The sequence below is a fragment of the Nyctereutes procyonoides genome, unplaced genomic scaffold (genome assembly GCF_905146905.1).
Source record: "Nyctereutes procyonoides isolate TBG_1078 unplaced genomic scaffold, NYPRO_anot_genome, whole genome shotgun sequence".
Taxonomy (NCBI): Eukaryota; Metazoa; Chordata; class Mammalia; order Carnivora; family Canidae; genus Nyctereutes; species Nyctereutes procyonoides.
The window spans coordinates 3277352-3292197 of NW_026575025.1; the positions used below are offsets into that span (position 1 = coordinate 3277352).

Below are 14846 nucleotides of genomic sequence, written 5' to 3' on the forward strand. Positions count from 1 at the left end.
CACACCATCCTTTGCCCACCCTCTGCCAAGTGAGAGGGGTGGCTCCCAGCAGAACTGACCACGGACAATGCAGCTCTTCCTCCGTCCCCCAGATAGGACCTGCATCCACAGTACAGGATCTCTGCATATCAAATATGCATAAATCAGATGTGGAAACATGAACAGAAGTTTTTAACAGCTCACGCACATTTTTTTTTAAACTCCCTTGCGAGGTATACTGGTAGTTAAATGAACAAAAGAGCATTGATCAGACTCCTCTAGCTTAAACCACTACTTGCCCCAGGGAGTAGGCAAGTGGCTATTTCTAAAGCTTATATCATGGTTGTGTGTGTGCAGGTGCGTGGGCGCGCATGTGTGTGTGTGTGTGTGTGTGTGTGTGTGTGTGTGTGTTTAGGCTGTTGCCTTGAGAGTCCTGTCTGACCTCTTGTTTATACCATTTCTTTAGGACATCTCTACCCTGTTCAAAAAAGGAAGCATTTCCAGGCATAGATTCAATGCCTGGTTTCCCACTGCCTCCTGCCAGGCTGAAGGGTCTGGTACCAGCCTTGTCACAAAAGAAGGCCTCAAGCTCTAGAGACCCTCCTTTGAGTCACGCATAACCCAGGGCACAACTTGCATTGACATCTCCTGCCACTGAACTAGAGCAGGCATTTGATTATTAAAGGAATAATAAAAAAAAAATCCCCAACACGTTATGTGATTATAAAGACAGAGCATAAATAATTCATGTAAATGGAATACATACTTTTCATTTTACTTTGCTTTTAGCCAAAAATCACTGCCCTGTTAGGGTCTGGATTTCTTGGCTTTTCATTCCCCCACAGTCCTGGATCTGACTGGAATTATATTATTTTATCCCATGCCATATAAGAACAGGAATGCAAAAAAAAAAAAAATCCCCCCACCCCCCCCACACACCTTATCCCTTCCCCAGGATTTCAAGCTTGGTTGTAAGGCAATTTTGCCTTCAGTATAACAGGTAATTAGGATCCAGGGGGCTGGAAGGAGGGAATCCGTAACCCAGGGACCGGAGAGGAGATCGAGGTGGGGAAGTGGTGGGTGTCACAGTTTGACCGACACATTTGTTTCTAAGACAGTGAAAGAACGCTCATCACGAAATGAATACAAACCTCTGAGGCTGAAATCAGGTGGGAGGGGGAAGGAGTCACGCACCCCGATCCAGGTACAATACCCACCCCATCGGAAACCCGAGATGGGATTCAGCTCCACCAGCATGTCGACGCGGAGGCCCAGAACCCCCATTGTCGACCAAACGAGAAAAGCAAAGGCAAGAACGTAATCCCAAACCCAAACCCCTCAACCCCCAAGCAAAAACATAAATGAAACAAACCACCTAAAGGTGATGACAGAGACCCGTCATTTTAGCTTAGGCTGTTGGTTGGCTGTGAGGTGGGCACGCGGGTGTCCCCAGCACGTGCTTCTGTGAGTGAAAATGATGGATGGCCACGTAGGTCGCAGCTGCCAGATCTTGTAGACAAGACTCCGTTTCCAACATCATTCCTTTGTGAAAGCTCCCAGTGGCTTCTTGTGGACGCGTCACCTTGGTTTTTAAAAATTTTCAGTGTGGGTTTATATATATATATATGTATATATATATATAATATAATATATATTTATATAATATATCAAAGCTTATGAGTATAGATTAAAAAAATATTCAACAGCTTAGTGAACTCTGGGACGCCGGCCCCCTAGATGTCCGGGTAAAACTCGGACCCGTGGTCCACGGTCTGCAGCACCGGCTTCTGCTCCAGCGCGGACATCCTGCTGAGGACCTCGGCGGACAGCGCGTAACTGTTGCCAGACTTCTCCTCAAACCAGCTGTCCAGGGCTCGCTTGGCATCGAAGTTGGCGATCGGCGGGCCATTCACAGCGATTGTCAACAGGTCGCTGAGCTGCTCCAGGGTCAGGCGGGAGCGGTGGTTTTTGCGAACCCGCTGCAGGGCGTTGCGGCCTTTCTCGCAGCAGGCGGTGGAGGTGGGGAGGACTTTGAGGACCTGGATGATTTTGTTCAAGAGCGGGAACCGCTGCTTGTACTTGCAAATGTGGCCGATCAGGTCCTTGAAGCCATTTTTGGTGTAGTAATCAGCCTTGAGTTCCCGCCACTCCATCAACAGGCTGCCCCGGGGGTCCAGCCCCTCCCTACAGACATCCCGGGAGAAGGTGGGGATGGCCTCCAGGTGGTCAAAGATCTGCACCATGTCCTCCTTGCCGTAGCTCATGAGCTCCTCGCTGCTCCTGGGCCAGGCAGCCAGGTCGAACACCTGGCAGGCCTTCACGAAGATCCGGCTGCGGGAATCAAACCTCTGAGCCAGGATCACCTGGGTCTTCTGACAGATCTTCTCCCTGACGGACTGGAACTTGGCTTCGGCCACCCTGAGGTTCTTCATGGCAATCCCATTGAAGCTCTCTCGAAAGTTCTCCTCGAACTCCTGCAGGTACTCCCCCGGGGAGTCGGCCAGCCGGCTGATCTCCTGGATGGCCTCCTCGATCTTGTCGTCCACCTGGGACACCAGGAGGTACTCGCCCTGGAAGACGTAGGCCAGGCGTGACAGCACGGCGATCACGTCCAGGAGGAAGTAGATGAGCTTGATGGACTGATAGTCCATGAGGAACTGCAGCAGGGCCAGTGCGATGGCGGACGCGTCCGCCCTCTGGGTCTGGCTGCTGACGTCCTTGAGGTGGGCCACTACCTCCAGGTAGTCCTTAATGAGGGCGTTGAGGACGTTCTGCTCCCCGATGATCCACCTCACGGCCCGGATGTCCCCCAGGAACTCCGTCTCCTCGCACAGGGTGGAGGCAGTCGAGCGGAGCTCGCACATGAGGCGCGGCGAGTACCGGTAGAAACTCAGCAGCTGTTTCAGGTTGTTCTCCAGCTCCTCCAGGCAGGGGAGCTCCTTCCCGCTGATGGCATCCAGGATCTCGAGGTGGGGCCGGTGCACCATGAAGGGCAGGCACAGCAGCCAGGGCAGCGTCTTGCGGATGGTCATGAACATGCTGGCGCGCAGGCTGGCGGTGACGTTGGCCCCGTCGATGCCCAGGCCCACGGTCGGCTTCTCGTCCTGCAAGCGGATGCCCAAGGCCGAAAAGGCACGGTCGAGTGCCTGCAGGTAGCTCTCGGTGCTGGAGAACCCGAGTTCCTGCAGGGACAGGAACTCCGTGGCCGGGGGCCCATCGCTGCTGGTGTACTGGACGTATACAGCCACCGTGTCGGCCAGCAGGTCGTCGCTCTGCCCGTCCAGGATGATGCTGAGGCAGGGCGACTGGCGGATGCGCTCCACCAGGTCTTCCCGCAGCGCGCGGGCGATGTGATGGATGAGTATCTGGCAGTCGCCCTCGTTCATGTACTGGTCCACCACCTTGAGCTCGCACTTCCTCAGGAGCTCGGCCAGGGGCCGGAAGTCCAGGTAGGGCCTGCCCTCGAGGGCCAGGTGGTAGGCGGTGTTGAAGAGCAGGGTCATGTTGCGGCACATCTCCTCCGTCTTCTCGGGGTGCATGCGCAGCTTGTAGAGCTGCAAGCACTTCTTGTGCAGGTTGCTCTGGCTGTGCAGTTTGATGGTGTGGATCTTGAACTGCTTGGAGCCGATGATGAAGGCCGACGTGCGGGAGGACTGCACCGTGTACTGGCGGCAGACGTGGCACCACATCTCGTTGAGGGTCGGGGAGTACCGCAGGAACCAGAACTTCTTCAGCCACTCCTGCTTAAAGCGTCGGATTCGGCGCCCGGTGGCAGATGACATCTTGGAGGGCTCGTCGGCGGCAGTCAGCATGTCATTGGAGACGGATTCGTCTGCAGAATCGACCTCCTGGTCATCGTCCTCCATGATGGCAGGGCCGGACACCATGCTCTCGGAGGCTGCAAGACAAATGGGAAGGAAGTGTTTAAACTCTGGTGGCAGAAACTCAGGCTTTTCCAGAATGAATGGGATCGCTGCCCGAGAGTTCAGAGCCACCACGGGTGAAACAAAGGCCAATTCCTACGATGGACTGAATCCCAGCCTAGATTTTTTTTTTAAATAGCTGCTCTTGTTATCCACGCGTGACGTTTCCTCTCTGGGGATTACCCAGGGTGGACACCTGCTCCAGGCTGCCTGCCTTTACCCTCCACCAGTGGGCGCTCAAGGAACTCAACCTTCTATAGCAACGGGGCAGCTGGGCCACGGCCACGGCCACCGGAGCAGATCTGCCCAAGTGAACGCGGCACACCCAGCATTCCCAAGTCACACAGCCAGGACATGGGGCTCATTTATCTCAGTGCTAACATGGTCCAGGGAGGCGTCCTGCCCTCGAACGACGGCAGCCTGCCATAGCTTCGGCTTATTTCAGGATCAGAATGCAGTTTAGTTAAGACGCATGCTTTGAATATCTGAAACACCTCATTCTGAGCTCAGGGATGTGATTAAAATAGGAAATTCTATGTAAATACTGGGATTCAGCTGCAGCTGTGTACTGAAAAAAACCTTCCTGGTTGTCGACCGCTTCTAAAAGATCCAGGCAGCCAACAGAAAGGGGCCACATACATACATCCTGTATCCCAGTCCTAAAATCCCAGGCCGGGGAGCCAGGACCATGTGTGGCAGGATGTAATTCGGGAAGAGAAGCACGAGGCTGTGTTCCAGGATTGAGTTCGGGAAGGCTGGGAGCTCTTCCCCCACGAGATGCCCTGCTTGGGGCTGGGGAGACAAAGATTGGGGTTAGAAGTTTTGAGTGTAGGGTTAAGACACCACCAGGATCGGCAGAGAAAGGCAACGGGTCAAGAACACAGCACACACCCCTCCTGCAGTGGAACTTCCTTTATTGACAAGGAGGATACAAGGGCGAGACACGAAGCATCCTACGGGCGCCGCGGAGCAGCCCGTCAGAGGCAGGCACCTACAGGCGTGGGCTGCGACCCGGAGCCCGCCGCAGCATGACACGCCTTAGGCCACCCCCTCCCCCGAGGGTGGCTCCCGCAGAGGGCGCCAGGCCACCCTCACACTGCCCACCGGCTGCTCTTCCCTCCGACCACAATCTCATCCACGCCAACTTACCTGCAGGGTCGGAGAACTCCGGCAGCTCTAGTACCTGTGCTGGTAATACCGGGGGTTCAGGAAGCTTCCCAGACTTAAGCATGTCTAGTTCGGCCTGGAGTTCCCGGACCTTCTTCTTTAGGCGAATACAGTTAGGGCAAAAGGAGGTGGTGGGAAGCTCGTGAGGGTCGGAGGCAAGAGAGGCCTCGGCGGGACTGTCGGCCTTGAAGGATGAAGGCTCTTCTTCTTCATCCTCGAACGGGCCTGGCTCCTTGGAAGCCCCCTGGGGGATCTTCCAGTCCCCTTCCCCCTGGGTCCGGCTGACATTCTGCACACCGTGCGACATGGTCATGGCACACCGACTGTATGCATCGTCCTGGTACTTGGGGACTTTCCTGATGACCAGCGAGGTGCTCAGAGCCAGCTGGTGCGCTTCCACCTTGGCGGATTCCAGTGACGCTTCCAGCACATCCTTGAAAATGAGGTCGATCTTCTTCTTCTTGGCCTGGGGGTGCGCATCCCCCTCGTCAAAGCCACGCTTGTACGGGCTTTTGCCCTGTCTCAACACGGGGAGCTGAATGGGACCCCTCAGGTCTTCTGGGTTATCCAGAGCCTGCTCAGACTTCTCCCTCTGCAACCTCTTCTCTCCTAGGAAGCAAAACCAGGCTGTGAGGAAGGGGGGAAGAGCCCCAAAGTAGAGAAACCAACAGGAAACAGAGCGGGCCTCCTGTTAGGAAGCCACTTGACACATCCCTCTGGGGGCTGGTCTTGTGGGGCAGGCATGACCAAAAGGCAGAGGCGAGTCACTCGGTGGATCCCGGGGTCTAGAGTGGGACCCGAAAAAAGTGGGAAGAATTCTCTAAAAAGACCATTTCAGGGGAGCCTGATGTATATGAGCTGCACATTCATAGGTGGAGGGAATGCTGGAGGGGAGGGCAAGTGGAAGTGCGGTCAGCCTAGGAGGTGACACCCCACCGGTCCAACTGGGCAGATGGAAACACACCTCAGCGCTCGGTGCATATGGATCCCCACCCTCCAGGCTTCTCGTCCAGTCCTGGCAATTGGATGATGGCTGCTTCGACTTGGTAAAAGGTACACAGGACACACCAGGTCTGCTCCTTCCTGCTCCCTGACTGCCTCTCCAGACGGCCCCGCAGGGCAAAGTCCGACCCATGACAACTGTCCTAACTCTCCCAGGACATCAGAAGAAGAGGTGCCCATGAGAGGAAGTGACCTGAACGTCTGTGGTCCTCCCTGACAACTAAGGCAGGAGGGAAAGGGAAGATGGGGTCCCTCGGGGGGCTGAGGGCTCCTGGGGGGCAGAGGAGGGAGCCCCCAAGATAAAAAGCAGTGCGTGACTACACTGACCCAACGCGTTCTTGAAATACAGCCGTGTTTCCTTACCTGATCATTCAAAGGACCTTCCCTTTTCTATCTCTTTCCATCAAATGACTGACTTCAAAAACATCGGTGACCTCCCAACAGTAATTTTAGCCTGATGCTTTAAAACGGCGGACATGGTTTCATCAACTGGGACAGAAGTGTGCTCCCTGGGGGTGCTGATGCTAAAGGGGGACCCTCAGAAGGTCCTGACAGCAGCCTGTGGGCCAGGAAATCTCAGAGGCTTCCTAGGTCAGGACAGCACCCTGCAAGATGACTCTGGGCAGTGACTTGGCCCAAATACACTTTGCAACTAGGCTTCCGAAAGCTGCGTTAGCTAAAAACCTCTGAGTGAAGGCCAACGGATCTTGGGGAGCGATCCAGATGTTCCAGGCTGTGACGGAGCCCTGGCTTCTCGCAGCTGATGAAGGGTGCTGGGCCCTGGGCCCTGTATGAATCCGGGTTTCCTACAGGTAACGGCACAAAAGGGGGTAACCTATTCAGGACACCCCTCTTCTGTCCTCACATGACTGTTTTGAGGAACAATCTCATGTTCAAGGCCCCTGAAAGTCAGGTGGCTCTCACAGCCTACATTTCTGTAATGGCTGAGGGGCAGAAAGGATGGAGATGAACGCTTGTAAAAAATGCAACGTGTTTGTATTACAGATCAGATACGACACTTGCCCTTTCAGAATCTCTAAACATGGAGGCCCACCCTTTCACTGCTCCCGGACCAATCAGGCAGCAAAGAGCTGAGGATGTCGGGAGGTCAAGGCTACACATCCCCAGGGAGTCCTCAGGCCTCTCTGCTCAAAAGACAAGGTCATTCAGATTCCCTAGGATGAGTGGGAGACCTCTTTGGACTCAAGGCTTCCAGAAAAATCTAAGGGCCGATAAAGACCTTTAAAGTATCATGAAATTGATTTCAAAGCCTCCGTAAAAAATGGGGAAAACACCATTGAATCAGTGACTCAATGTAGATCAAATAACATAAATTTTTTGAATACTCGTATTAGATGCACCCTATTCTTACAAGAACACCACCCAGGCATAATTTACACTGTCTTCAGGAAGCGGTTCTGGGCTCTGAGTAATAGCCCTACTTATGAAGGACTAATAATTCATGCTCTGGCCTTTCTCAGGGCTCCAGCCTCCAATTACGAAGAAACCTCTTTCCGCGCAAGAACTTCAGTGAGTGAGTGTAGGGATCCCCTTTCCAGAGCAGGGCTGGCACACCGATGTGAGCCTCCACTAACTATTCAGAATCTGCCAAAGCTACAGGCTAGAGACAGCTACACATCTAAAGGCCACAGAGCTCACCACTGCTCCCAAGAGCTTTAGGACCAAGCCTCACCACTGCTCTGGCCCCGCCCCACGGTGCCTTTCAGTTTCCTACTGCTCAGCCTTGCCAGGAACAGACCCTCCTTCCTCCTGCATCTTCACAGGTCTTCGTGGATTTCATTTCAAAGCTCTCTGCCACGCCTCCTTTGAACCACTCCTGAAAGCTCACTCCCTTCTCTGAGCATTCCCCTTGGGTCTCTGGGCTCTCTGAGGATTACTGCAGCTTCAGGTGCTTTGGAGAAGACCCTGGGGGTGAGGGGAAGGACATTACAAATCCAGAAGAATTCAAGAAGATTATGGCCAAGGGATGGAACCTGTGTCCTCAGATATGACTTCTCTCGGGTTTCTTTTCTTCTGGTGGTAGGATTCTTTTAGAGACTTCTTGGCTGTTTTCATTCATTTCTTCTTTTATCCGCTCGACAAAGAATAATTGAGCACCTACTATGTATCAGACACATTTACAGAAGGCATCTTCAGAGGTCAAATGGAAACCGTGGCAATCTCATCATAGAAACATGCCTTCCCGAGTGAAATCAGAACCCCAGATCCGAAGAAGACAAGAGATGAGTATGTCTACTGGGTCTCCTCACTGCCCATCCGATCACAGATACCTTTTACCAAGTCAGGCAGCAGCTGTGCATTCAATGTCCATAATCTGCTTCATTCTGTTTTGTTTTTTAAAATAGCTTACTTGCAATGGGCCACCCCACCCCTGTTCATCTTCTCCACTTATACTCCACATGAAGATATATTTCCAACAAGTAGGTTGGTCCAGAATGTTATATGGTGGGGCTTGGGTCTAGCCCTGGTTCCTGGAACCACATGGACTCTGGGTATTTGAATATGTATTTTTTTAGTGCAAGGAAGGGCCCCCTGAAAGAAGGAGCCAGACTCACCAGTTTGCCTTGGCCTGGCTGAGGATGGGGTAGGGAGGCAAAGGGCTAGAGCCTGGGGAATATTTTAAGCCACTTTCCAATGATTCATTTAAATGGAGCCTGGATGAACATCTCATCTCCTGGGCACTATCCACCCCTAAGGTCACCTTCCCACCTCCCTCCAGTCTCCTCCTTCTAATAGAGCTTGTTTGTTCACAGCATGTCATTAAGACTTCCTAATGACAAGAAACTAGTTTCGTCAGGGAGGTCATGTAACACTACAGCTTATAAGTCAGATCCTGGGCTGAGACAGACGTGGATGAGAAGCCCAGCACTGCCCTTCCTAGCCATGTGACCCTGGGGGAGTCATTGGACATATCTGATGTCCCGTTTCTACACTTGTGAGCTGGGGATCATAGTCCACATGGGACCATTAGAATTAGAAACTTACAGTTGAGGGCCTGCAGTGGTGAAGGTGGGCATTGTTCTGCACATATGACGTAGTGTTAGCTACTGCTGGGGCAGTGGGATGTCATAGCATCTTTCCATCAGTTTGACTTGGGGAAAGAGGATCAATTTTGATTAAATTTATGTGCTTGCCTTTGGGGCCTCATCTCTCTCAATACTCTAAAATGTCTGTAACAGGGTTTCTGAGGGAGGAGAACACACGGGAGTGCCTGCTGCCCTGCCCAGAGCTGCTGCTCACACCCAGACCACCTGCCTCCACCCAAGTCCCTCTGGGTCTCCCCATCGCTGGTATACTGCATTTCCCATCCGTCCTCTTAGGATGGCTTCCTCTTAGGAAGCATCCGGAGAAGCATTTCCGGCCTCCCCTGTGTTCTGGTGGCAGGTGTGGCCCTCACCTCGGGGGAGGCTGGGCACTCACCTCTGGCCAGATTATGGTGGATGGTCTCCTGGGACATGCTGTGCAGGCGCTTCATGTAGTCCTCGCTGTACCAGACCCGGAGCCGCTCCCCGGGCCGGATGTCCCGACACGCTCGGAAGTAGATGCGCTCACTGTGCTGGAACGCCAGAAGGTTCTGCTCCCTCTCCTCCCGGGAGATGACCACGTACCTGGGGGCGAGGGGGACAGGTAAGAACGCACGGGCCACTCATCAGTGAGTGCCTGCTGGGGCCAGGCATGGTGCTGGGTCGGGGTTGGAGGTCGAAGGACCACCAGCAGGTGGCACGTGTCAAAGTCTAAGGACAGTTGTCTGTCCGAGACCAGTCCCTGGGCTCAACGTCGCCGTTTTATGTGACTTTGAGCAAATCTCCGAGCCTCTAAGTATCTGTTTTCTGAGACTAGACATGCTGCCCTGCCTACCTCCCAGGCTCTGGTAAATATAAAATTCAACACCAGGTACAAACCGAAAACTTGAAAGATTGTGTCATTTATTCCTCACTAACTTTTAAGTGCAGGGGTTCCCAGACACCCGAAGGCCTCTGATGGTGCTAAGTGTGGGGTTATTGGGCTCTTTCCAGTATTTCACAAAGCCTAGCAGAAATAACCCATGTGACAAGGATGCCCAAAAAGTCAATTAATAAATGCTAAAGATCAGTATCTTTAAAAAGTGGGTGTCCAATGCAGACAGAAGATAAAGGTAAATAAGGTGGGGCTTGGGTCTAGCCCTGGTTTCTGGAAGAATCATGAAAAGGAAGAACCTGGAAGAGGTTAGCAGCCACTTGTTAATCTGAGTTATTTTAAGGTTAGGAAACTAAGACTCAGAGAAGTAAGTGACTTGCCCAAGGTCACACAGCTAATAAATGGGAGGTGGAGCTTTGAGGTCTATGTTTTCCCCCACTAGAACTCATGTAAACCCCAGCTCAACAATGCCCTGATAACTTTAAAGTTCCGCCAAACCCTCAGGATCTCTCCCTTACCCAACTCTCCCTGAAATGACATTTCCAACATCCAACCTGCCACCTCCAAAAGACGAGATGGCGTAACACCTACAGAGATACAGAGGCATGTAGAACATAAGGACCAGAGGAAATTATTTGGAGTTTTAAAGATCTGTGCTATGCGAACATCTAGGTAACTTGCAGTCAAAAAAAAAATTATTTCCTTATGCAATGCTTTGTCTCAAAAACCAGGGAAGAAACCAAAGTTTGTCTGACTGGCCTAACTCAAAAAATCGTCTTTGGAGCAGTCCAGGGTAAACAATAATTCACAGAAAAAAAAATCCAAGTGGGTAACGAACAAATGAAAAGTATTCAGCATCACTAAGAAGAAACACAAGGATGCACATTGTCTCATTGGCACGGATTTCTCTCTCTCTTCTTTTTTAGTGATAATATCCATATTGGCTAGAAAAGCATCTCCCATACTAATGGTAGAGAATAAACTGGCACGGCCCTTTGGGAAACAAAGGGGCGATATGGACTCGAACAAGTATTCGTACAGCCACGTTCAGAGCAGCAGGAGTCACAACAGTTGGGAGTGGAGGCTCCCTGAGTGTCCACTAATGGGTAAATGGATAAACAGAATGTGGAACACACATACATTGCGTATCACTCGGCTTTAAAAAGGAAGCAAATTCTGATACATGCGATACCATGAATCAAACTTGAAGACACACACGAAGTGAAATAAGCCAGTCACAAAAGGACAAATACCGTAAGTTTCCATTTATACGAGGTACTTATATGAGTAAATTCATAGAGACAGAAAGTAGAATGGTGGTGGCCCGGGGCCTGGATGGGGCCAGGGGAATGGGGAGTTAGCTGTTAATGGGTATCTTGTTGCAGTTGGGGAAGATAGAGCTCCGGAGATGGATGGTGGTGATGGTTGCCCAATGTGAATGAACTTAATGCGACCAAACTGTACCCTTAAAAAAAAAAAAGTCGCTAAAATGGTAAATTTATGTGTGTTTTGTCACAAGTTTTGCAAAATTTCAAAAAGGACTGTAAGATGCAGACCAAGTAGACAAACTCTGCACACCACCACCCCGCCTGTATCATTGTGCAAAAACAAAAACATCAAAACGTCTAATATTGGAGCAATGGTTTAGTAAACCGTGGTATATTCATACGATGGAGTGTTACTCATCTATAGAAAAACGTTTTCAGGGATCCCTGGGTGGCGCAGCGGTTTGGCGCCTGCCATTGGCCCAGGGCGCGATCCTGGGGACCCAGGATCGAATCCCACGTCGGGCTCCCGGTGCATGGAGCCTGCTTCTCCCTCTGCCTGTGTCTCTGCCTCTCTCTCTTTCTCTCTCTCTATCATAAATAAATAAAAATTAAAAAAAAAAAGAAAAACGTTTTCAAAGGATCTTTCATGACATGGGGAAAATGGTCCTGATAGAATGCAGAGTGAACAGTAGGGCTGGACACTATTTACCCTACGGTTCCAATCGTGCTTTAAAAACAAGCCTCAGTAAGCTACTCGAAGGAAATATACCCATGTCTTACCACTGATTATCATTACAGGTGGATGGATCTACTTTATCATCTTTTTCTGTATTTTCCAATTTTCCTTATAGCAATTACTACAGTTACCCCCCCCACCCCCACTGCCACCCCCTAAAAAAAAGACACACCCAAACGCCAATACCAGTATTGGTGGCAGGTCCTGGCGGCCAGCCGCATTGTGAATCTACATTCACCGAGCCTCAGGCACTGCAAGCTTGAGCACATCCTGCCCCTTGTGGTCGGGCACAGTCCCCTGTGGACTCGGTTCTACTTGGCCCTGGAGGAGGCCATGACCTTCCAAGGGGGATCACTAGAGTCCCGGGACCACTACAGCTGTCAACAGCTGCAGCACAGACCCCCGGGGGGGTGGGGATAAGGCCAAGTGGGTCAAGAGTCCCCACCCCCTTTGGGAGGAGCAACCATGAGCTCCACCCTGTGGCGGTCACACTTGCAAGGATGCGTGGTGCTTAGCTCCCCAGAACTTGCTTGGGTCTCTGAACTTAGCCTCAATGCATCTGTGCTTGTCCTGATGACAAGCACATGAGCATTGGTCGCCCTGAGCTGGAGACGCTACTGTGATATCCATGACACCCAGTGACACCGCTAACAAAGAACTCGGGGGTAGGAAAAGAGGACCCCTGGCCTAGAGAAGTCGTTCTGAACCACAATTTCCAAGTCGCAACTCTCCAGCACAGGGGTCTGCGTTTGTCCGGATCTGAGAGTCCTCCTGAATGTGCAAAATATTTTTCAGCCCCCAATTTAGTGAAAGCCTGGGATCTGACATCTAAAATTAATCATCCTTGTGGTTAGCACAGAACTGGGGTAGATCCAAACTTTCCTACTCCCAGATTCGGACGGCAAACCATTCAATCACCTTCTCTCAAAAGAATCACTTGGAGCACAGAGCACAAGGAAAGAGACACTCTTGTCTCTCTCTCTTTTTTTCTTGTGTTTAAGCAATCATTGAGCTCGAAAAGCTAGACTTATTTCCTCAGGCATTCAACTTTAGCAGCAAAAGAGATGAAGCACACATAACTATCAGGGATTTCTTCAAAAGAGCAACTTCTAGACTACATCCGAAGGTTTAGATGGATTCAGGTCAATTTCCCTTTCTACCTCCTGGTGGTTTCCTGCCCAATAAGACTCAAAGTTTAGGAAGAGAACTCCAAATCTTTGCATTGATCACAATCCTCTAAGACAGATCAAAATTTGCTCAGCATCTGGTTGTATTTGGTTGTTTCGAAACTTGGCACTTGAAATATGACATTTATGGCAACTCTCAGCAAATCGTAACAACCCATCCGGTCAAGGGGTTTAATGGAGCCAGCTAAGCCCCAACACACATTACCTCAAAAGAGATTTCCTCTTTTAAGTATTTTGCAGTAACACCCCATGGTTTGATCCACTCCCAGAATCCTTGTCTAGGATATTCTCTTTAGGAAGAGCAACTCCTGTCCTACTCCATGGCTGCAGACGAGCAAGAGCCCTCCCTGGGAGACAAGGCTTCTAGGGAGTGAACATGTCTCTATCTGTTGAGTTTCCAGGTCACCACTTCTTTGGAAAGCAGGAACCGAGTATGTCAGAAGAAGGTAGAAAATGGCTAGCGCAGGCCACTCTATGAATGCTAGAGCTCATCTGATTGCTTTTCAAATCAGACCCACAGAGTTGGCAACCTTTGAAGCTATTAAGGGGGTGGATGACCGTGGTGGTGATGGGGGGTGTTCTGGACTGGACGTTTCACGATGATAATGGGTTGTTTTTATTTTGAACTCCTTGCTGACTTTGGGTACTGGGCAGATGAGCACTGAGACAACACTTCTGACACCTTACCCACTGTGCCTTATCAAACGCACCCTATTTTCTAGCTGGGTCAGGAAATGACTATCAGTTCTAACCGAAGAGAGAAAATAATCCACAGGGCATCCATTCTGTTGGAGTCGGGGCAGACAGAGGTCAGCCTCAGACGTTCCCACTCAGCGGGTATGTCTCCGATGGAAAGGAAACTGCACCCGTCACAGAGCCAGAAATGGGAAAGAGTGGCCAAGAAGAGGCTGGGCTTGGTTTTCTCATGAGTTTAGGTCTCTGAGGTGGGCAGGTCTTCGGTTCATGCATCCATCCACCCACCAGATGGTCACCCGGCCTCTGACCGAACATCACCCAGTCAGCCCTTCAAGAGGCCTTGGACCCTTGGGTGGGACTCCCCTTACGCTGAAATTGGCTGTGTGTTCACTTCCAACCACCGGTCCCAGTTTAGCCTTCCTGTTTTGACGTGCTAAACCCACAAGCCCCACAGAAGCCAAGGAAAAGAAACTAAAAAAATTTCATCTGAAGTTCACAGGCTCTTCATCTCTCTGCCCCCTTTGCTTCCACTTGATCCCTTCCCTCCCCAGGACCAGAGCGGGGGGCCAGCCAGTTACTGCACGGCACCTAGACCTTGCTGGAGAAGATTCTGGGCCCAGTTTAGTCTCTTTGCCTGTTGCAGAAATCAGACAAGTTTGATTTCCATGGCCGTGATTTTTGGCCAGGAACAGGAGAGTATGACCTGGATTCCAAGAGGTCAAAGGCGAGCTGGAACGTTCCAGAGGCCCTAGATCTTGGGGACTTCCTGCTTGGGAGGACCTCTCTGTGTGACTGGGAGTAAGCCAGGGCAACGCCCAGGTTGGGAGACCCCTTCTCTTCTCAGAAGACTCCCAAAGGGACCCAGAGGAACTGCTGTGGTTACTCTGAAAGCCTCAGATCTAGGTGGGCAGGGTCTTGCCTGTGACAGATGTGGGGAGGCACCCAAAAAAACAGTTCATGCCTCATGGTG

The 14846-nt window shown here is 51.3% G+C and overlaps 1 protein-coding gene across 3 annotated transcripts in view; it reads right to left on the reverse strand.

The window, feature by feature from the left end:
• Nucleotides 1-1709: 1709 nt before the first annotated feature.
• Nucleotides 1710-14846, reverse strand: part of PRDM11 (PR/SET domain 11) — a 94225-nt gene continuing 81088 nt past the window's right edge. For 2 of the 3 annotated variants that reach the window (XM_055314940.1, XM_055314939.1), the window contains exons 6-8: nucleotides 9513-9700; nucleotides 5052-5678; nucleotides 1710-3877 (exon numbers count right to left, since the gene is read on the reverse strand). In XM_055314940.1, the coding sequence (XP_055170915.1) occupies nucleotides 1713-3877; nucleotides 5052-5678; nucleotides 9513-9700 (2980 nt within the window). In that variant the 3' untranslated portion in view covers nucleotides 1710-1712. The remainder of the gene's footprint in view (nucleotides 3878-5051; nucleotides 5679-9512; nucleotides 9701-14846) is intronic. The other variant, XM_055314941.1, reaches the window with a different exon arrangement.